Source organism: Falco peregrinus, chromosome 1 (genome assembly GCF_023634155.1).
Source record: "Falco peregrinus isolate bFalPer1 chromosome 1, bFalPer1.pri, whole genome shotgun sequence".
Classification (NCBI taxonomy): domain Eukaryota; kingdom Metazoa; phylum Chordata; class Aves; order Falconiformes; family Falconidae; genus Falco; species Falco peregrinus.
The window spans coordinates 81,062,004-81,086,237 of NC_073721.1; the positions used below are offsets into that span (position 1 = coordinate 81,062,004).

Here is a 24,234-nt window from a genome sequence, read left to right on the forward strand (position 1 = left end):
TAAAGACCCATCAAAACATAAATCCCAGCCTGAACTGGGCAACCCAATCATAATTGTTCTGAACCAAAAAAACAACAACATAAATTTCTCAACTCTGCAAGAGTATGCTGGCTCAGTGCAAAAGTCTGTATATCTCCTCAATACTATTTTCTCTGCCCAGACATGTATGGAGATTTACATTCTTGAGAAATAAAAATCTCCTGTTCTCCAGCTGCTCTACAGCTCTTCAGCACAACTTCCATCTTTCTGTTCTCTAGTCATGTTCAGCATAACATGTCATAACCACATGTTCCTCATTGAAACACATAGCTAAGATCAGAGACTTGGGAACTTTTGGAACACAAACAACGTAAGCAATGAGTTATGACTATTTTCTCCCACCCATACTAGGAAGCAATGAGGAATACTTTCTTTTTCTCTCTCACTTTACAATCTCAGATTTGGTAATTACACCAATAGCTACTGGAAAAGCCACTTAATAAGAACACAGAGCTGAATGGAATTACCTTAAATGTGTATGCAACAGCACAATACTGGATCTGAGGACCCAGGAATTCCCTTCCTTAATGAAATCCAAGACCCAATACAGAAGAACATATGACAGAGACAATATTAGCTCAATATTCCTTGTTACTGTATACAAAAATCAGTCTTATTGTTAGTTTAATGAGGTTTTAAAATAATAAATTTCAGCTTTTAAGGCACTACTACCAGCATCTTCAAAGAAAATTACCTTTTTGCCCCTCAGTATATTATTACCTGCCTGCAAGGTCCACTAAGTTGATCTTGCTTGCAATTTCAGAGGGGAGATTGTTCTCCAATATAGCCTGAAGAGAAAAATATACATAAGGAAGATTATTCCTTTTAATTAATTAATCAAATTAATTTCTTTTGTTTGAAAATCTTTTGTTTGAAAATCTTTTATTTGAAACTGAGCTGTGCACATGACTGTCCCACTGTCTTCCTTTGTGGCCTTGACTCACTGACTACGTCCAAACCATTAACTCAACAGCTCTCTCAACCAACAGAGAAACAATCCTCTTATGCCCATTTCCTCTTGGAAAAAAAACAACTTTACTGCCTAGTGACTGTGAAAGGCTTTCTTGTAGATCTTGCAGAGTTATTTTCCACTAATGTATTCCAAAGGTCTTTTGTGAAACTACTGAAAAATATCCCAAAACGTTCTGCGATTACAGGATGTTAGAAGTGTGAGATAGAAAAGGTCTATTGGATCACTGAACGACTTCCCTGCCAGGGAAGGATATAATTCCTCTGGAAAAAGAGTGCATTGTCTCTGGGAGAGTACTAGATGCCAAATGCTAAAGAGATGAGCACATCTGAAAAGCTGGACAGATACAAAATTTTGGTAAGCACTGCTTATACTTCAATTAAGGATCCTAAACAAGTGTGACAAAACATAACTTCAAACATATTCACACACAATTTTCACAGCATCCTAGAAGGAGTATTGCATTTCAAAGGGCTGATTAAAACTTTAAGCATTTCTTTTTACAGTGAGACTTTGGCATCGCCTCTGACTATAAGCTTGCATAAAGGAACAAGAATACTTCAGTAAACTCTCAACACATCAGGCAATGTAGGAAGTGTAACACAGCTGCAGTGTGATCCAAAGGAAATAAGTAACAGCTTCCACTGAGGTTATTACAAACAGCACAAAACAGTGACAAGTAAAGAATGCACAACACACTGAACAGTTCTTTTTGAGCATGAAGAGAAAAGGAAGTTGAATTATTTCATCTAACCTGAGTGTAGTGGATGGTGAAGATAGCATGGGATCTGCTGCTGGCATTGTGAATATGTGTAGCTGCTGTGATTCTAGAAAGAAAAGCAAACCATTCAATTACAAAGGCTTATTTACCTCTATTCAGGGAAAGCAAAAATAACAAATAAAGAAGATAAATGAAGGAACATGAAACTTGGAGAATATGGTAGGTTGTATCCTTGGATCTGATCACAGAACGTTTGGCAGAGGACCTGGAAGCGTGGAAACTGAGGGTCAGTTAGAAGTTTTTTTGTCCACCTGCAGCACTCTGAAGAAATATCTTAAAGCAGCCTTACAGCCCAGGTGTAAGGCGCTGCATAAGGGAACTAGAGCCAACAACAGTATCATACAGCTCAACCTCAACACCACGGAACGTACTGGTCCAGTACACTCCGTATTGTCCCCACTTTTATTTCTTGGTACTTCAAAGGGTCCAAAAAGCTTCATACACCACTTGTGGGACTCCCTTCTGTCACAGAGCTGGTACAGTAGTTTTACACTGTTAGAGGAGTCCAATTAGATTAGGCAGTCTACCCATACGAGTACCAAATGAATAATGTAATTCACTCTTGTAGCACTCGCTTGGCTTTACCACTGGCTCTAGCTCTCTGACCCACTGCACTCTGGCTAGCTGGTACCAGAGTATGAGGTACCATACATACATACAGAGGAGGAAGAAAAGGAGCAGCAGCACTCTCCCACTGACTGTAACAGAAACTTTTGGAAATTCTGCTTTCTTTGTCGTTGTTTTGATTAGACAAACCTAAAGAAAGCAGGGTGGCAGAAGCCAGGTCACAGGTCTTTTGCTTTGTCGTTCTTGTAGCTTGCCTTGAATATCAGCTATATGTACAGCTTTTAACATCAGTTTTGCCCAGCTTACCCTCCACAACAGCACATAATTTTAGTAGTGCCGACAAGGACTGCAGAACCACATTTTTGTTACAAGCTCAGCTGTCAGAGGACTGTAGAAACCAGTTGCACTAGAGAGCAGAAAGCTGCCATTGTACGTACACTGCTGAGCACCTGCCACAGGAGGCCAAAGCCAGGACTCTCCTCCCTATTGCTCTCTGCTTCCTACACCTCCAGAGCCACGTGATCGGGCACTGCCAAAAGCTACAGACAGCCTAGTGCATCATAGTTATAAGTCAGCCTAAGGCAAGGAAGCAGGACAATGTGAACTAGTCTCCAGATGTTGGAGGAGGAAGACAAACAATTAGGTAAAGGGCAGAAGACAAAAAACTGTTCTACAGCAGGCACAGAACGTAACAGAACAGTACTGAAGTTTATAAAGCAAGAGAAAAATAGAAAGAGCCCCAGGATTTGGAGGAGAAAGTGTTAGTACTCGCTTCCCACCTCTGACAATACACAGGGTAACTGGAGAGCAAGTTCACATCTCAACTATTCACAACCTATGCGAGCATTTTATGGGAGAATGGATGTGTTAGTTTTTCATCACCGTATGTGATATACATTTTAATACTTTTACCTACTCTAATAATATTTTCTAGATTCATCAGTTGTTTTGCTTTACACAGCACAAGGGGCTATGCTTTTGGAAATTTTGAGATTTGTATTTCCTGCATTTTAAAAATTTTGTTCTTAAGCATTTGAGACTGAGTTTTTCAAAGTGTCAAGAGAAAAAAAATAGCATTAAGAGTTACAACAAAAATAATGATTGCATGTTGAAAATCATATTTGTTTGTTTTATAACAGCTAGCTGCAGCCAGAGCAGGGCTGGAGCTGGCCTGATAAACCCAACTGGTAGAAAAAAATGCCTTCAGTAAACTCTGCTTATTTTTGGCATAGGAACTGCCTGCCCACCCACCCATGAAAGGCACCACCCATGTTCAATGGAAGCTTCCCCCCCTATCCTTCCTATATAGTCAGACCTCGAGCTGTCATTCCCCACCTGCTCCTCTCCTGTCTCCTATATGGGGCAACTGCAACCTGTCCACCACCTTCTTTATCCATAAGATCTTGATGTTCATGTTTCATCATGTTCCATTTGCCAGACTGCACATATTTTAAGTTACTTTGTTTGCATTTATAATGTGATAATAAATATTTTTCTGAAATATGCTGCAGAGTAAAGACTAAGGTAAACAGGAGTTTCCTGTATATTCCAAGTAAGCTTTTGAAAAGTTACTCAGAAAAGGAAGTTGCTTGGTTTCATACAAGTGATAAAGTTTGAAACTTCAGCATCACAAAATCAGTATTTTGTGTGTAAGTTTTTGTTTTCTCTGCATCTTCTATTTCCTTAGCAATAAAACAACTGTAGGATTGCACTAGGAGACAAACGGGAATTTTGTGTTGTTCTGAAAAAGTCTCTTCCTACGACAGAGTTGCTTCTCTTGATTGATACAAGCAGAAGCAGCAAACTTAATCCTGCCGTATATTCTATGTGGTTTTGTAATAATGCAGCTTAGTTTTTATTTACTTCCCAGCATCACTGATATTCTAAAGTCTTGACCTTTCTTATGATAAGACTTAACATCAGTTTTGGAACTGTGATTTGTATTTGGAGGATCCTTTCAAATATAACTCATTTACATCACTGTAATGGCAGTTGTATCGATATCCAATGCTCCCTGTCGAAAAAGTAAAAAAGTGTCTTGACTAATTGGAGCTGAAATCATTGGCTTCACTGGTGTGTCAATTCCTACAGTTCTTGCATAGCAAACATGCACAATTTGGTCTAAGAACTTAGAAAAATACTTACAAAAATTAAAACAAATAGCAATAAAACAAGTACTTTTAGAAATTAAATAAAAATACTCTCTTTCCAACAGTTTTAAATCACTAAGTTACACTAACAAATGAGTTGAAAGCTATACAGTCTAAAGTGTCATGAACAAGCGGAAGAGAAAAAGAGAAGTTGAAAGCTATACAGTCTACAGTGTCATGAACAAGTGGAAGAGAAAAAGAGAAGTCTGTTTACAGCAAAACATTTTCCTGGCATGCATTTTTTATCCCAAGCAGATGGTTGAATCTTGTGGGTAAGTCAGCATGGGATCAGTTTTGAAGAAACAACTTCATGAGTGCTTGTAGCTTTTACTGTGGATAATACAAGGATACATAACATCTTATTTGTATATGACAAATACAAATATGACACTTATATGACAGGTGTACATCATCCTGTCACCACAAAGCATTGGCAACACAGTCAGCAAAATAAACATCAATTAAATGAACACATGGTGAAAGAAGTGTTAAATAAAGTTGGAGCTGGGGTTTTTTTAATACAATACCTTTTAGCTATTCCTTCTTCTAGAAGTTCTACAACTTGCTTGTAGTCTGTAACTAAATGTTGAGTCAATCCTGCCAAAGATTTAAAAAGACTTAAGTGCATATTTTTCTCAGGAAGTTTCAGTCAGTTTACCCAACAATTTACCCAACACCAGGAGCATAAGGATGTTCTGCTGGGATGCCAGTCTATTCTCTAAGTAGTCTCTTAACTGGAGTAACTATTTTACCTTTTTTTAAAAAAAAAAAAAATTTTTTTGAAAAATTGCAGTCCATCCTTCAGATGCAGTGATATCAGCATAAAAAAATGCCTTGTACCTTCAAAGTACAGACCTTTTTCCTATCTGTCTGCAGAATAATGGTATTTAAAAAACCAATATAGTTGAAACTCCATAAGGAATTTTCAGCTATGTCACTGATACTAATTGGACACAGATCCTGTAAAGCAGCTTTTTGCCACTGCCTCTGGATAACGGCTCTGCTCACGCAACTAACAGAATTAGGAACTGTGAATATTTACCATCTACTTCACCAGTCTTCAGCCTGCAACACATAGGAGTCTTCACTCTCTTTTCTCCCCATAGGATAACCAAATAATGACATGAAACATCAGGCCCTTTCATATCTTCTACTTTCAGGCGTTTTGATTAATTTTTATTTTATTTTTAAGGGGGAAAAAACCCACTGAAAACAAATGAAAGCAGCACTGCATTCGGAGCCCGCGGCGTGGGAGTGGTGGCTGTGACTCACAGGGCCCCAGCGGAGGGCAGTGTGCTGCTGTGCTGTAGCGGCACTGCCAACCCCCTGCAAAAATGCAAATTCCAAGAGATGCACAAAATTAACCTCAACAGACTTGTATTTCACATAAATCCAATTTAATATACCTTGTTTGCATTTCATGGTGATGATTAGTTATCATTTGTACTGCAGTGACTCCTACAAAACACCTGAGTTGTGAAGCAAGCCTTTGTCATACAATACCGAGTAAAACACTCCTCTGGGGAATGTTTTATCCCAGCTGGAATGCAGGACATCTGCTGCCCCCCAACACTGATTTAGGTCTGGTTTGTTTTATTGCAGACCACAAACGTGTGGATGAAGGCAGAATACTGAAAAATGTGGTTTATTTGGATCAAATAATTTATGTACTGCTAGAATGTGTCAAGATGAATATAAAATTCAACAAGACTGAATGAAATAAGTACTTCTGACATTGTTAGAGTCTATCCTTACATGATAATAGCTTTTTTAACTTTAAATGAAAGCACGATCTAAGCCGAAGATGGGAATTTCTTTTAGTCCTTTAACAACCGATACACATAAAGAAAAAAACCCCAGATTTTTGGATCACCCACACTTTAAAGAAAAGAAACCCTAACTGTAGCATGCATGCGTGCACACCCACACACACAAGAAGTATAGTATGATTTTCAAACAAAAGCATTTCTTCTGCTCTCTAGTGTCCCTTTACAATACATTAATTCCAGAAGTCATCACATTTTCCATTTGAGAAAGAGGCCCATTATTTTTCCAACAGCACTGGGATCTTCAAAGTTCAGAACATTGAAACTATCTTATATTGTTTTCCCAGACACTTTTTCAGGGTCTTATTTAACTGAATAAAAATCCAGTTACAAAATGGAGGCATGGAAGAAATTCTTACCTACCTACATTTCCATAAGTACTGGAAACGTGAATCTAGCAGAGTTCAAAACTTTTAGTTTTTCAATAAGGTAAATGAAATATTGTAAATTATGTTTGAAAACAATTGACAAAGTGTTCTGTTGGCTGCTAGAGAAAGAAAGTTCAAGTTCCAAAGAAAGATCAAAAACACTTGCTTGTCTAGAAATCTGCCTTGGAGTTAAGAAAGGATCTCCCCCAGAAAAGTGTCTCAGAGTAACAAAATAGATTGCATCATTTCCTGATTTAAGAGAGGCTGATTCCTTAACAGTGCGACCATCTGTGAGGGAGAAGTTTGAAATGATTCCAACCCAAAGCACTGAAACACTTTCAGCATTTTAAAGGCTACAATCTCACAGCCTTTACGTGGAAAAATGATGGGCTGGAAACTATTCAAAATACTTGGTGTTCAGAGCTGGGACTTCCTGACTGGACTTGCAAATGGAAAATGCATTGCCCAGAGCATCTAAGCATCCTTCAATAGTGTAAGTTTTCTGATTTACTTCTCTGTTCTTCATCTAGTGCTATGGTATACACACATACATATATGATACTCTGGGTATCATTGACACCAACCACACAACTGATAAACTAACGGTACACTGGGGAGCTCCTGATCAAAGTCAGCAAACCTTAAAATTGCTGATGGCTTGCAAGAAATATGATGTAAACAAATAAGATGCTCATCCTTAACATACTGGATCCGTGGGAAATAATAGAAGATTTCTGAGGATTGCTGTTGTTCATCATCTTTATTTCTTTCATACAGCAAATCACCCGGAAGGGCAATACAAAACAAGCGCCCCTTCTCATAAGCTTGCTGATAATTATGATCCCAGCCATCTAGCTACTGGAAACAATACTCTTACACTCTAATCCTGTACAGAGACACTACATATAAAACTGCCAAAGACTACTTTAGCACGTAGAAGGCCCTCATTACAGAGATCAGCAGCTGTTGATTGCAGCAATACATTCCTGCAGCTGACAAGGGCATTTTGTACCAGTGTTGTGAACCATTTCATTTTCTTGAATTTGATGTTATTAAAATCAAGCTGACTGTACTCCTCTCACCTACATTCAAAACACCTCTGGACTTTCTCACTACTGTTTATTTTCAATGTGAGCTAATGAGTATAGTTCCAAAAGGAGCTATGTCATCACACCTTCTTTGTTAGTCCCTCCTCCAAAAGACACCAGGGTTGTCTCAAGTAAGACAAACTGTTCCAGTTCTTAATTGCATAAACTGTACATAAGCATCTTTGTTTATTAATATATATTATTTATACATATTTTTAAAAAAAACTGTCATCTGACCGTTGCCCTAAGCCACTGACTCATCAGCCTGAAATCACTTCTGTTCATGTTCTCTCACAACAACATCTAATTATACCCCATCATGCCTTCAGCAGAGAAATTACTTCATTTTTTATGTTTGTGATCAGATTTTCTAAAAATGTGAATCACATTTATCATTACAATTAATTTTTTTCTTATAGACACCAACACCGATTTTTTTTTCTGAGGCTGTCATAAGATACACAGAGAAAGGATCTTCTAAAATAAAGTATTCATACTGGATTTACATATGTGGCCAAAGCTGGCAAATATTATTTAGGTTAATCTTTCTCCCTTATCTTTTCCTCAGATTTTACAAGTTCTAATCACTTGGGAACTGTTATGGGATATTTCACAATACTAGCATAAAATTGTTCCACTTAAAGTTTTTAGTTGTGTCTAAGTATAAAATCCTTATTCAAAAGGGGTAAAATTTAGTTTTTAAAAAAAAAAAGACACCAAAACCAAAATCCACCCAACCAATCAACCAAAAAAACCCAAACCCCCAAAAACCCAGAACTGAAAAAGAAGTGACAGATTTGGCCTGGAAGGTTGCAGATGAAGACAAAATAGTGACAAAAGGCAAGCCAGCCCATTGGCAGAAGCTGTAACTTCATTTTCTTTTAAAACAAGGAAACGCCATTATGCAGCCAAGGAATCACTGGAGATATAAGGCCTGAGAAAAGGGATGGAAATTGCCAAGGAAGGAAGCAGTTTAAAGACCTTTTCTTGCCTGGTGAATGAGCAGCTGCTAAAAGAAAATAATTAGTATCTGTATCCCACCAACAATTAAGTTCTCCAATAACAAACAGGTAGAAAGAGAATCTTGGAAAGGCCTCAGCAAAGGCCAAATGTTTATGAACCTGCTTTACAAAGAATGATAAGCTTGCCATACTAATGAGACCATCAATTCATCTATTTTCTAAATCTCCTTGAACAGGATGCTGATGTGCTGGGAAAGCACTGCTGAAATAACCAGAATGCCAGATAGTCCCTTGTGTAATGGACCATGCAAGTTCAACATTTCCCAAGTGCTTATTTCAAATTTTGAGAGGAGGAACTGCTAACAAGCGTTGGTTGTTAGATGCCCTATGACCAATACTGCAGGTGCCCAGGGAATAAGAGCTGCAAATTCCAGACTCCATTCAATCACATTGTCAAGTCACCCTATCTGTTCTTACATCTTGCCTTAATCTCTGAAGTAAGCATAACAACCTGACATGTAATGCCACGATAACGAAAGAGGGACAAAAGTAAACCAGGGAGAACAAAAGGAATTCACAAAACAGAGACAAGGCAGAACAAATCAGTATTTGACCTGATCTGACAGGACCAATAAAATTCTGTGGGATAAGCATTTTGCATACTAAATACACACCCTCCACGTGTTACTATCCACTTGGTGGCCAGCCTGTTAGAGACAGCGATACCAGAGGTAACTTTGGAATTCTGCCCACTAGATATAAGGCACACTGAAAGGAAACATATGCATTTACTTTCTAAACAAACTCACTAATTTTTGAAATTTGCATGAGTTTGGAAAAGGCTTTTCCTTCTGACCTCCACTGTAAAGCTACTCTGTATGATTTTGCACTGGTGCAATGATTTTGAGACACATGCCTTTTGTTAGTTGTTGGTCAGATAAAGGGTGACATAGCAGGCAAACTTTAGATCAGGAGCTAATCAATTTACAAAGTACCAATGACCAAACTCAAATTTAAAGCTACGTAAGACCCTGAAGCGAACGCACCAATTAAAACTGAAAATTAACTGGAAGTACAAAAACAATGAGAAGATAACAACTAAATGACACACAAGTGAAACAGAAAAAATACACATGGGGGAGTGTTTTCATCTGTGTCACCTGATTTGAAAGCTATGATTCACTAGAAAATGCAAAGTCACCTGAGGAGCTGCTGCTGCTGGCGTGAATTAAAGCGTGTGATGTTTTTAATCATATAATGCACCTACATTACCCATTCTGTGCTTTTTCAGTTAATGAAGGAAAATGAAGCTTACTGGGTTCTCACTTGGGTAATACAGATTTTCATTGCTTCTCATGGCCTGGCCTGCAACATCAAACAAGTTGAGTTTATCTACTTTTTAAATTATTTTATATATGTACTGCTGCCAAGGACTGAACCAGGTATAGAGGGACCTTAGGCTGGTCTGGAGAACTCATTTAGAGCTGACGTTAGTGGATTTCTTGATTAAGATTTCTTTAAAACCAAAGAAAGCAAAACACTATGGCTTCCATATGACTTATGCCTGGAAAGGCAACAAGAAAGTGTAGGATATCTAGTCAGTGGGATAACAGAGGCAAAGCTTTCAGTGTATTACACATGTTCATATTAACAAGCAAAATATTTGAGGAAAGTAACGCCTGAAGAATAGAAGCAATTAGGATCACACCAGGAAAATATGCAAAGACACATACAGATCTGATCCACATTTACTTGAAATTCTGATGCTAGTTGTGAAGCCCACTCTCACCTTGTACATATGGTCCTGTTTCAGGGTGTTCTCGGACTCGAAGTGTGTAAGGTTTCTTTCGGTCTGACTGTTTTAACAGATCTCGGACACGCTCATTATAGATTTCAAGAAAACTGAAAAGCAAAGAAAAAAAAGAATGTAAAATGCAAATTATTAAAAAAAAAGGAAGCGTAATTTTGACAATGTAAGTACCTAAATCTTACATAGATCTTTTATGATATAGTTGATGAATTCATTTGTGTTATCTCTGTTACTACCCCTTCCCATGCAGTGCATGTAGAAAGAACACATAGTAGCAAATTTCCAAGAAGCAAGAGGCATTTAGTATTTTATTTAAGAATTCATAAAATATGCTTTTTTAACACTGTGGACACAGTCCACAGATTTCCAAACATAATGCTTCATTAGATCACTGGAACAACAAATAAGAATGGAATGTAGGATTATGGCTCAAATTTAAGAGTTAAACAAACAGGAAACAATTTTTTAATGCACTCCTATTTCAGCTGTCTATACAAAAGTGAACAGACAGCATCTAAAGAACTATACAGAGATCAAAAAATAAAACCAACAGTTTCTCATCTATTCTCTGTGTTCTCCCCCTTGTTCCAAAATGATTAGGCAACTGAGAAAACAGAAACAAAATAAACTAGTCTTTACTCTGTTTGATTACAGGAATATGTTGTTGAAAGCCTTCATAGCATTGGCCAAAACACTGACAAGCTTACCTGACCTTTACTCTGCAAGATGCTGTCTGGTCTGAGTAATCATCCTTCCTTGAAAAAAGACCCTGTACAAATCAGAACTTTACATAAGTTTTAAATCCATTGAGAAAATCTAACTGCTTAAACAAATGCAAGTAAAAAAAAAAAAAAAAAAAAAAAGTACCTCACATATACGAGGTGTCAGCCCAATGGATGCCTTCAAATAATAAACAGAAAAAAAATTAAGCAATGTACTTGCTGTGACTCTTGCAAAACTTATTTTTAAATAAAAGCCAAGTTACAAGAAAAGGACAGAATCACAGTGCAGCATTAAAGTAATGACTGTATGGTGGATTACAACACAAACCACCCTGGACTGTAGGTCAGAACAGCATGGCAATGTTCTACTACTCCAGCTGAAGCATCTTGCATGTGAAACTGCAGGGTCTCACATGCTGTGCCATGTCAGCTGTTTCAGCTTTAGTGCAAACGTTCTTTACAGCAGGAGTCATTTTAGAGCAACCTATACAGCAGCAATGAGAAGTTTAGAGGCAACACTGAAACTAGCTTAACTAGTCATGAGTATAATGTTTTTTTCTTATTCTACTTTTATTTCTTTATGCTATGGCATCACAGAACAGGCTTGGAACAGCTTTATGTTCTAGATTCATAAATCCAGTCTCTCAGAGAGAATGGTATAAGGCTGCTAACAGCACCCAAACTAGCCAATTTAAACTTTGCCAAAACAGTCTACACCAAACTGAAGTAACAGTGTTTTTCATGTGATAAACTGCTCTTACAACATGATTGCTTGCACTTCGGTGATCCAGTGCCAACACACCCTGAGAAAGACTTAGGTAGAATCTGCTTGCTGAACAGCACGAAAGGATTTTAGAAGGCACACTTGAAATGGTGTTAGGGGAAGAAAGTCCAAGTTCATCAAGTGAACCACCATGGGCAAAAGTTCAGTTTATACCAAACACTTGTTTCTTCCTAGTTTTGAACACTGTTTAACAGTGAATACCATGAAATATTAAAGATCAGATCAAAGTAGGATTCCACTGGAGAAAAAAATCATTTTATAAGCCACAAATCTCTTCAAAACACAACACCTGGAAATTGCCTTAGAAATAATGATAACTTCAAGATGTGAACATTCTGAATTGCTAAGATATTTTCAAAATAATGTAATAACAAATATCCTAGTTTGTCACCTATTAACCACAACTTTAACAATTCTTCAGGCTTCCATGGAGTTAAGCTTGATTTCACAGAAAATGGATGGAGAATCAGGTCATGATTTAACAAAAACCTGTTGCTGATGTCTGTGGGGAAAACAAAATCAAAAAATCCGAACTCTTGTCAAAAGTACAAACCATGCCAGAATAGTCTTTTTTTCTTATCTTCAGGGTTAGAACAAACTTTACCCTCATTTCACATTAAAAATTGAATCCCATGGGTGTAGGAAATAGTAGTCCACTCATGCAAACTGTTAATTTTTTTTTTCTTTAGTAACAGGTTTCACCATCAGCTGAGAATATTTATGGACAGAGATCAAATTGTCTTGTGTTGCAGCAGAACACAGGAAATCCTCAACTGACTTCATTGATCTGAGTACCAAGACCAAAATGCACTTTAAGTGGTTCCTGGTAGACAAGAATCTTAAAATGCAACAGCTTCATTCAAATACATTTCAAAACTGGAAGTGAAGAAAGTACTAGTTTCCACAGGCCAAAGGATAACTTCTGCAACAGATAAATGTCTCAAGTACAGAATGAAGAAGTTACAAAAGTATTCCTGTGAATTGTATCCAGTTTTGTTTGTGAAAGTGATTTAATTTCAGCATAGGTCAGATAATACAAAATATTCTCATGGATTTTTTTGGCTATCTTGAGCTATAGATTTCTAATACAGAACTATTCAGAGGCATAGATTTCTTCACCCCCACCCCCCGCCATAGCAGTAAGATTCATACATAGTAAAATGAAGATTATCTAAAATAAATATTTAAAGTACCGTCATATTTTCTAGCAGTTTAGCTGAAACTACGTTATTTACCTAAATGTAAAGGCTTGACTCTCATTTTATATATATATAAATACCAAATAAAACATATATAAAAGCTTTCTGCTCAACATGCACCATAATCACTGTTTCAAAATAAAGCGATATTTCTGCTGGACATCCTGCCCTCAACTCAGAGTGTAAAATGAATGGCGTAACTCACAGGTGTTCCCATCATTGTGTAAGTTTTTCCTGAACCTGTCTGTCCATATGCAAAGAGGCAGATGTTGTATCCTCTAAATGCACCTGACAACACAGAAGTGCCAAGGTCCTGGAACACCTGAAAAAGACCAAAAGAAACAAAACAGTCCATGAATAATTGGATAATTAAATACTCCTCCCTATAAACACTCTGCATTACCTGTAGGTCTTGAAGCTTTAATAACTCCTCGGGAACAAGCATCTCCACAGTATTTGTCTTTCTAATTTATCAGGCACAATATTAAGCACCCAGTGTTCACTTGTTAGATCTTCCTCCAGATGCTGATACACCAAGCATGGTGCTGACAACAAGCAGTAGTGTTTAATTGTGCTTCCTTGCCTTTACTACTTTACACTTAGACTGTATGATTTCTCGAGGATCTCTCCCACCCCAAGTTTTTACAGTCCTCAGCATAAACCTGACAGAAAACGTGATCAAAGCTCTTTAACGCAATTACATTAATAGGAGCATTAGGCATCAGAACTATAGGTCAAAAGCTAAGCAAAGTCTAACCCGTAGCCTGCAAGCAGACCTCACCTAAGCAATACTTCTATCTTGCCTATCTGGTCAGTAAGTGATACCACCAAAGGCTAAACACTATTTTCTGTTCATGCCACACACATAGTGATGTGCCACCTTCCACTCATTGTAATGCAGAGCTAGGAACTGTTACCATCAAGTCAGTGTCAGCCTCTAGGGGCTTCTAAAGCTTGCACTGTTCCCACTGTGGCTGCAAAAGTTGGACCATCACAGCCAGACTACCCGTACAGCAAGATCTGAACAGTCATTCCTTGTGTATTTTGAACTTTCAAAATAAATGTTACAAGTACTAATGGTTTTGCTATTCACACAGAAAACTAGCTAGTACATATAGAGAGATGAATATGATTTCAGTGTTTCACTGCTGTGAAGTCTCACTCACTGCCAGGTCATTTGCTTCTCCAATGGACAGATAAATGTACTAAACCTAATAAGAATCAATAGAAAAACATATTTCATAAATATCACCACTTTTCTATACTCTCCAGAAAAAATTAGTAAAAAAAACTCTGCCAAGACTTTTATTTTCACATCATATTTCAACTCAAACTGAGACAAGATGCTAGTTTCTAGCTGAAGAATCAGCAACGTTCCCATGCGGCAGAATTTGGCTACTCCTGCGTGTATTTGTAAGGGTATGTGGCATGTCAGAACATCTGCTTCATTAGGATTATCAGATCAAGTAACTTTTCCATGCAAAGAATACAGTGAAAGTCATAAACAAAACACATGAATACAAATGTAATAGACAAGGTATAACAAAGATAGTGACAAACTCACCAGTTGCTACTGGACAGGCCATTAAGAAACTGAAGCATAGCTTTGGAGAGGGCCAAGCTGGACTTCATAACCAACAAGTGGGGGAAACAAGAGGAACAGGAGGATTTTGGATATTTGAGGAGGGCCTGCAGGGCTATACAAAACTCATTAAGGAATGTTTAAGGTGAGGTGATCAGAAAGGAGAAGAGGGTATATACGGGGCTGGTCTCATGTAAGCAACAGTAGATCAGTACGCTTGTCTGACTGAGCCCTGTGCCTGATTACAACAGTCTGTCCTATTTTCTTACTAAATCCTTTCTTGATGATCTTAACATGTAACCACACTCCATCCCATGTGTGAATGCTGTTAGGACTAGACGCCAGCATCTGGAGAGACTGGAGTGAATTTGGGGACAGCAATGGAGTCAGAAGACCTCAGGCAATATAGCCATCACATCAGTGGTGCCAGCAAATGAAGCCAGTGAGAACCTCAGCATTGGTAGCCAGTGTGGCCATGGACCTAAGAAGTGTGGGTCCAGGGTGTTAGCTACTGGGGAAACTGGGGGGAAGTAAATTCAGGTCAGCAACCGAAATCAGCCTCGGGTTATATGTCCCCCATATCTGTGGTACCAGCAACTGGACCAAGTTAGAGTCTAAGTGCCATCCATTAGAGTGGGATTATGTGTCATAGCATCTATGTCCCAGCTACTAGGGGAACTGGAGCAGTGTGAGGGTTTGTGTCAGCAGCTGGAGAGGGGACCATGGGTCCCAGGGCCTGTGTTGCAGGTACCAGCTCCTGGGGTAGGTGAGGTGAAGCAAATGAGCATCTTGGCATCAGCACCTGGAGTAGAGAAGCACCATGGATGGGGGGGGCAGAGATGGGGCTAGAAGGCTGATATACATCAGTGTGGGCATGTGTAATTTGCTAGCAAACTTCAAACTGGATAAGCTGGTGAGAAGGTGGTACAGACCTTCTTGATTTGACCATAAGCATGCCATTGCTTTAGAGCATGGTGGTAAACAGAACAAGCTACATGCTAAACACAATGATTCTGGAGCTTCTCCTTTCACTAATATTGATGCACTCCCTCTAGCCTCAGTAAAGAAAGAGGTCGGCCTCATATTTACATCACTATAACAGATTAACTTGGTTTCCATCAACAAAGATATCTAGAAAAGCATCTAAGCATTAACAGCAGCCATGCAAATCACTGTAACCGATTCTTGGCAGGAGTCATCAATCAACGCAAGATATAAGTCAAGTTCCTTGACATTGTACAGCCCATAGATCAGTCTAATGACTTCAGAAATCTGTTTAACTAATCCTTTACAGTAAATCTGTACACTGACCAAGGACAAGACAGGAGACTCAAACGAGTATGCAGGCCAATAATGACTCACTAAACAAACTAGTGGCTTTATATGTGATCTCCGCTCTCTTGTGCCTCCTGCAATTCTCTCATGGATATTTCAGCACCCACCACCCCTACACTGCTTCCTGCCATCCTCCTGCGTATCTTCTCATCCACTCTCAGCTGTCCTTGGTCCAGAGCAGAGACACAAGGTGTAATGCTTTGGGGAAGAGGATATGACTGATCAGTCAGAACATGGGACACTGCCAACTGCTCCAGCAGCTGCCAGCTACCAGTGGAGAGGCATACAAGCCTGGCACCAAATACCACAGACTAATTCTCAGCCCTGGCAAGCCACAAAGAAATTCACTATAATTTAAATGTGTCATCAACTGCATGTCATACAGACTTCTAAAAGATGGAAGAACGGTACCCTCTTCCAAATGTCTTCCATGTTACTCAACAGTCCTTGCCTTCCTCCCCTCCACTCTTTGCCCTCTGCACCCCAGCTTCCAGAATTCACCTCCTCTCTGCATCCCCGGCTTTTCCACTTTGCTCCTTACTATTCACTTAGATGCCATAATCCTCCAAGACTGCAAAGAAAAACAATCATAACATAATTCCTGAGCCACTTAACCTTTTTGCTTAAGGCCTTCCCTCTTAGGTTTGTGCTCCGATGTGAATTCTCCAGTAAGCACTGGACAGCAGACGCACCATTAGGATCTCTTTCCTAGTTGGTTGACACATAAAACTTGTAGGAACGTAATATCAGAGATCTCTAACCCTCTTTCAAATTGGTTCAACCTAGCCAGTTTGGTCAAGAATTATTGGTTAACATGGGCCAAAACCAGACAGCCATTGTAAAAACACTTTTTTTTTCAGAAAATCAGGATAAGAGACTGTGGTTACTACCTATTCAGTAGAGTCTAAGATTTCACCAGCTATTTTTTTTCTGTAGATTCTGCCTGCTCTGGCATACTTCAGCTCATGAGGTGAGAAGGATCTTCACTCACATTCCAAACTGGACTACTGTGGGCTAGAACACCTCTAAGACAGGTCACTTGAATTCAGAGCAGGAGAAAGAAAGTTTCTCCTGTGTGAGTGGCTCAATGATTTTCAGTAGCTGGAAATGTGAACAGAGAGGAGGAAAGAAGCTAAATTCAAGATGAAAAGAGCTAAATCTGAAGATTGACAGAGGACCGGGGAACAACCAGGTAAAATAACAACTGCTGAGAAACAGTAATACTGAAAGGAAGGAATGAAAAGAGAAGGGGACTGATATAAGGCTCTGAATAAGGAGAAGGAGGTTACGGATTCAAACTGGACAGAGTTAAAGGAGGGAAGATGAGACTAGTATTCATTTGGAGCAACAAATCAGTGGGAAAGAGATTGAATTTGGAAGCCAAAGCTCAGGAAACCATTGTGTTGGGTTGATATGGAAGACAAGGAACAGGGACAAAAGTGTGAAAGGCAGACATTTGTAGATCTGGAGTCTAAAGGGTAGAATTTTGGGACAAGCCACATGGGATTGGAGTCAAGCAGTATAAAGAACAGGATTAAGAAATGACAGGATGCGTTATCTCCTAAAAGAAGAATATTCAACTCCAAAGTCCCAGTTAAGCAAAGCTCTGTTACATTTAGTCTCTATTGAATACACGTGGCTACTCAGACGCTTCAATTCAAACGTGTTTCAAATCAGTCCTTTTTGAATTAGGCCTTGAGAGAAGCTGTGTTATTACAAACAAAACTGGTTAACTCTGAAAACAGTGCCATAACACTATGATGATAATGAATGAGAATTTTAAAAATTATTTACTGAAATCCAATTATAAGTCAGTTCATACTGTTTTGTGTTTGTTCTTTCTGGTGAATTTCTCTCTCTCCTTTTGTGAGGATAAATTCATTTAATTGAATATAGTCTCAATTTAGTCAGAAAAGCCTCTTTGTTTTAGTGTACTGCAGAAAAAAATGGAGAAGTGAAGCAGAGCAATGAATTTATGGCTTGCTTAAAAATAAAGAAGAGTAATCGAAATCAAAGCTTTTTCTTTGCCAATATCAGAGGCATTAGTCCAAATACGTATCAGTATCAACAGCTGCAGATTATATAAGAAGTACTACGATTAATCATTTTGGACATACCTACTAACATATTTCATGATATAATGGAATGAATAATAGTTTTTGTTAATCATGAGGAAAAAAGAAAAAAAAAAAAGGATTCTTCTGGGATTCTTCCAAGTCTCGTTTTTGAAATGAAACTTCATGAAGATGAGGTTTTACAAAGAACATGCGTTGGATACAGCTTCCTGCAGAGAGCACACCATTTGGCCAAGACAGCTATGTCTTCCTTGCATGGCTGCTCTGTGTGATTGACACTGTTCAGTTTGTTCCATGCAAGAATGCTTCTTTCAACAAAGCCTTAATTGGCTTTGCTATGCCTTGTTCTCACACTTGCCCAGCTGTATGAGGTCCATATCACATGGTGATCTGTGAAACACTCTACAATTTATTACCTGTCAACTGTCCTAATAGTGGAAAAACCATGCCTTTCTGAAAAAGTTATGAGAAGGCATTAAAGACAACTGTTATCATTCCAGGTTCTTGGCTGGCATGCTCACTACAAAGCTGCCAGGTTCCAGTTCAAATCTAACAAATCCCGAATCATACAAGTTAGCCCTCATTACAGGACTTGCAGTACAGATGTAATGTAGAGAAGGGGAGAAGTTTTGGTCTTAATTATGCAGTTCAGGCATACCAAAATGCTGTCCATGTTGTTGCAATATCTACATATTTGGGGTTGAAACTGTTTAATATTAGATAAGGATAATCTGCTTCAAGTATAACAACAGATCACTTAACCATTTTAAAACCTACTTCAGTGTTCCTTTAGAAGATACAAGAAATAACTCAGTCTAAATATTTGCAGAACAGGTAAGTTAAGCTGCTCACTGTGAAATCCTGTTTAAGAAGTTGTGCAGTTATGTACCTGTATGTTAGAAGCATATAGAAAGATCGCAGCAGGAATCCTGCCCTTAAAAAAACATAATTGAACATATAAAAAAGGACTCAAGTATATATTAAGGTACAAGGCTTACCAACACTTAAGCAGCAACCTAAAGTTTTATGACTCAGTCCTAACTCAGACAAGGAATCACAGAACTTAATTTCTGAAAATTACAGTGTTAGTAATTTGCCCTTGTCCAAACTAGAAAACCAGGCCATTTTAACTAAAACTTGTTTTTAAAAAACATTTTAAGGTTTACAGATTTATGTGCCAGGGAGGCTACTTTTACTATGATTCAGTTAAAAATAGAACTATATTCAGTTTGATCTTACCTGTTTTCTTGATTTTTTGAAGCCATTTGTACAATTCATAAGCTTACACTCTTTAAACACATACAAACTTTTTCAATCCTCTTTGGCTGTACTACCAGACTGAAATCACACTTCAGCACATGAGATAGGCAATTGCTACTCAGGCGAAGTTCAAAGCCTCAGGTGGTACAAGAGCAAGCTGCAACAGTTAATGCAGGAAACTTAGAAGATCCTGGCCCAGCCATGCAGAAGGACCTTGTGATCATCAACAGCTTGAACAGTTACACTATCTTTCTGAAGCAGATAAATGATTTTCTAAATGCATAGCCAGTGCACTGGAGTACTGTTGACCTGCCCAATGTCTTTCTCCTCTTTTTGTCTCTCCCCCTCCTTCAGTTAGCACCATTTCTCTTCAAATAAGTGGTTTCAACAAACCTCCAGTGCAAAACCTTTTAATCTTATGAAATTCCACATCATCCAAAGAAAACTACTATTCAAGTAAAGAATAACAGACCCAAATCAAATGCTCCAGAAACTTGGGCTTGGTATTAACAGCCCTGACAAGTGCCTTTAAGTGTCTATGAGATGGTAGACTATTTGATCACAGAAAGTTTTATTCCTTGCCTCCCTCTTAAAATATATTAATTTTTTAAATTAACATTTTTAAAAAATAATTTCAGGATTATATTCTCATTCAAAATTGTTTTAAAGACAAAAAAAATGTCACTCTTAAGAGATTTTACACATCTCAAGTCCAGCATCTTCGTCTAGAATTACAAGGTCAAGTTTACCATTGGCTATCATGCTGAAGTGAATGCTTCTGTGTGGGGTAAGTGTGCCTGCTTCCCACCAGTTTATGCTGCGTGCTTTTTTTCTCCTCTGGTTTGCACACCAGCTCTTTTACTTTAATCACTACGTATTACACAGGACATTTTTAACCAATTCTAACACATACTGTTTAGACCTGGACTGTAGAACTTTGAAGACACAAACAGAAAATACGTCAGATGAAGTCTCACTACAGTGTATGTTTTTCAAATATTTATGTGAACACAGATTCCGAGGCCATCTAAATCCTAAAAATTCAATTTCATATAAACAAATGTATCAAAGAAAAGAATTTTCATATGGTATATAAGCAAACATTAAAATAAGGATATATTCAGTTTCTAATTGCTGTTATGTAGGGAAACAAAGACAAAGTTGTAATTTAGTGCAGTCTAATTATTACTATTGAGTTAATCCTAATTAAAATTAAAAGCTAGGAAGATTGATTATATATTTGCTTTGAAACCCAAATATATTAGAGGCCAAAAGAATTTGCCACTCTGCAAACAACCTCCAAAACTTTGTTGGAAGCAAAACAGCATGAAGTGCAAACTGCAGTCAGCTTGGAACACAAAGTTTGTATCAGGTCACCCTTGATAAAAAAGTGTGGATTTATTACCCATTTCAAAAGAAAATAAAAATCGATGAAATTAAATAAAAACTGAGCCACATTTTGAGGTTGCTTTTTCTAAAGTACTTGAGAATTTTAACCTTTCCCCACAGACCATTTTTAAAATGGCGTCTGAAGAATATTAATTGGAAATGCACCTTGCATTATGGAAAGACACAAAAATTGAAGGAGCCCAAGAGATTTCAATGAAAGCACACTACCCTGTCCAAAGAAACAGTGATAACCAAGTGACAGGAGACTTTTTTTCCCAAGTGATGGGAGACATATTTTCTCCCTGTTGAATAAACCTTTATAAAAACTGTTTCACAACATTAAAATCATGAAACTCTTCCTTTTTAGAAACTGTGAGTATGCTTTGCAATTAGATTTGTGGGTAAAGAACAAAACCTTTTTCACTATCAGGATATTTATATCAGGGAATGATACTCTGTTCTGATTTTTTCCCATTTGGACAGCAGAATCAGAAATCTTCTGACGGCAAATTTTCAAGATACTCAAAAAACCCCTATTTATTAGCTTGAGATTATATCACATTTTATTACATTAGACCTGCATGCCTCTGTCTAAATATGCATAGCAGATGCATGACTGTATTTTTTTCTGGAATGAAAACATACCAAGAAGAAATAAAATATAGCATGGAGCACATCCAGTCAGACATCATAAGTGACAGGCATTTATTATTAACAGTGACAGTTTGGGACTTTGTTATTTTACATTGAAATCTCTGCTTGAATATTAGAAGTGTGAAGCATCTTGGTTTTAAACTCATATTTACAAAAAGGCATATTTATGTTTGCAATAAAAGTTTTAGCATATCCTACTTCTCCCAGCTGCCTGTGTATATTATGAAGCCCTTCCTTTCTTCCATATTCCTTGACCTCCAAGTTACTATGAAACCACTGGCCTGTGGATAAACCCTGTAGTCTATAACCTTCTGTGTGTCACACACAAAGGACAGAAGTGTTGGTTGTCATTGTTTCTTTTGATCTTAAAAAAGTTAGAGATAATTAAACTCTCCTTTAATGCACATGATTCAAACTAAAGCTATTGACTATTGTGACACAAGGCTTAGTTAATATCAGTATCTTTGACTTTTAATTGAATTGATATGCAACTAGGACAGCTGATGACAGCAAATATATACTTTACATTGTAACTGCAACAGGCTTCCTTTATTTTGTGATAATTTCCCTCTTATAGTAACAAATGCTTTAATTTTGAATATAATGGGGGTATTTATCAGAAATGAAGTTTTGGCAATATAAATTTACCGAATATAAAAACTTTCCTTTCTTAATCCAATCAGAACCTGAATTGCAGAAGGAAACTAAAATTAAACTACAGTAAACTGTCTGTTATGCTTTGGGGTTTAATAACTTGGGAAACAAAGTTTTCCCAAGTCACTTGAGCGAAGTCTCAGAGTAACTTGGGGGGGGGGGGGGGAAATAGTTCGGTAAAACCTCCAGGGACAGCATAAAATTTGAAAATTTGCAAATTTCAGGGATCAATACTGATAAAGGTTATGGGGTTTGCTGGGGTTTTTTTTGTTTGGTCGGTTGGGTTCTGTTTTGGTTTTTTTACCCTAAATAATTTCTGGTAAATAGTACTTTGCATTTTGCTTAGACTACAATGAACAGGCTAGGATCAACTCTGACTGAAGCAGAGGAGAAGGGAGGAGAAAGTGGAAAAAGTAGAAGAGAAGGAGCTACACCTTTGAGGTGCACAAGCTAATACAATAATTTATCACGTCTTATTCGTATGGTAAGATTTCTTATTTGCAAGTGTCTGAAATGGTCAATATTTAATGTTATCATTAAAAAACTAAATTAAACTTGGAAATTTCAAGGGAGTTTATTTGGTCAAGGCAAAAAAACAGACAAGAATAAAAGCTTCTGGTAATTTTTAGAAGAGGTTTTTGAATAAATAAAATTGCTACTTGTTACAGGCATAGTCCACATGCATCAGTATGAACAAACAACTCACTAAAAACAAACTACTTGTACTGTAAAACATTAGACTAAATTCAGAATATTAAGATAAATACCCACAGATTAATAACTGGAACCAAAACCAGAAAAAAATAATCTTCTTGCATAGCACAATTTTAAAATAGCCTTTAAAACCTCACTGATATAATGGAAGAGGAAAAGACTAAAGGAAGACATATGCCAACAACTGCTTTTCAACATAGAATCAACAATGACTTTATTAATACTGAAAAACTCAACAGCTCTATTTCCATTAAAGGTTTGCCACACAAGCAAGAAAACAGAAAGCTTCATCTGTAGATCAAAAGATTGAGAGCATCTAGACAGTTGCAGCAGATCCAGGTATAAAATGAACTTAGTATAAAAAAAAGGTGCTGTTATTTACTATGCAAACAGAATCACTCTCAACTGATAGGTCAGGACAGTTTAAGCATGTGCATAAATATAAGAGGCTCGGTCCTTCAGTATCTATTTGTCACCATCTCCGCTATGAACTACAGATGCGCAGGATCTTATATTTGGTGTGTTTTTCCTTACAGAATCTTGCCCCCCTCAAGCTGTTACTGTTTGGGTTATGAACAAATTCTGTTTAATTAAAATTGTTGCTACATCTCAGTTGTAACATCCAAGACGTGGATTTAAGGTGAAGAAATATCTCATGGAAAAATATTATGCAGAACTAAACAATTCCTGCCAAAATAATGAAAGCCTTGGTTCTAAAACCTTTACAAACTCCCCCAAATTAATTTAAATAAAAAAGGCAGAAAGAGGATGCAAGGAAAGAATATCTGAAAACAAATTTAGGGGTTTGTTCCAATAATGCAACGGGTTTTCTGCACATGTTTTCTCTTAAAGAATATTAAATGTCAGCTGAAGGGCTTTCTATACATGGCCAAAGAAAGCACAAGCAGAGGGAAGCACATTATGCTGATCAGCTGCACAGAAGCCTCTACTGCGATGTTAGGATTACTTCAGCAACACTACTTTTTGGTTTGAATAGGATAAAAGGGGGGGGAGGGGGGGCGCAGAAGCATCAGTTGGTTAGTTTGGGAACATTTCCTCTCTCTTGTTAAGAGGCCGCAGCTTCACAACTAGGATTACTTCTTTTCCTTCTCTCTATCCAGCCTTTTCAGTTTATTTTCCCAGTCAAACCGGAAGCAGGGGAGTGAAAGGGGACAGCTTCTCTCCAGCTCAAGAAGCTTGGCCCGTGGCAGTGGCATTTGCACCAGAACTTAAGAGACAGTTCAGTTCTTGGCTCTGCCAACAGACTTCGTGTGTGTCCTTAAATCCCTTCGTGCTTTAATTCTC

The 24,234-nt window shown here is 37.8% G+C and overlaps 1 protein-coding gene across 1 annotated transcript in view; it reads right to left on the reverse strand.

Annotated features, from left to right (window-relative positions):
- STARD9 (StAR related lipid transfer domain containing 9) overlaps nt 1-24,234 on the reverse strand; it is a 113,951-nt gene that overhangs the window by 50,181 nt on the left and 39,536 nt on the right. The window contains exons 4-10 of the mRNA XM_055793754.1: nt 13,472-13,588; nt 11,429-11,461; nt 11,269-11,330; nt 10,541-10,653; nt 5,035-5,104; nt 1,764-1,836; nt 760-827 (exon numbers count right to left, since the gene is read on the reverse strand). Coding sequence (XP_055649729.1) covers nt 760-827; nt 1,764-1,836; nt 5,035-5,104; nt 10,541-10,653; nt 11,269-11,330; nt 11,429-11,461; nt 13,472-13,588 — 536 coding nt within the window. The remainder of the gene's footprint in view (nt 1-759; nt 828-1,763; nt 1,837-5,034; nt 5,105-10,540; nt 10,654-11,268; nt 11,331-11,428; nt 11,462-13,471; nt 13,589-24,234) is intronic.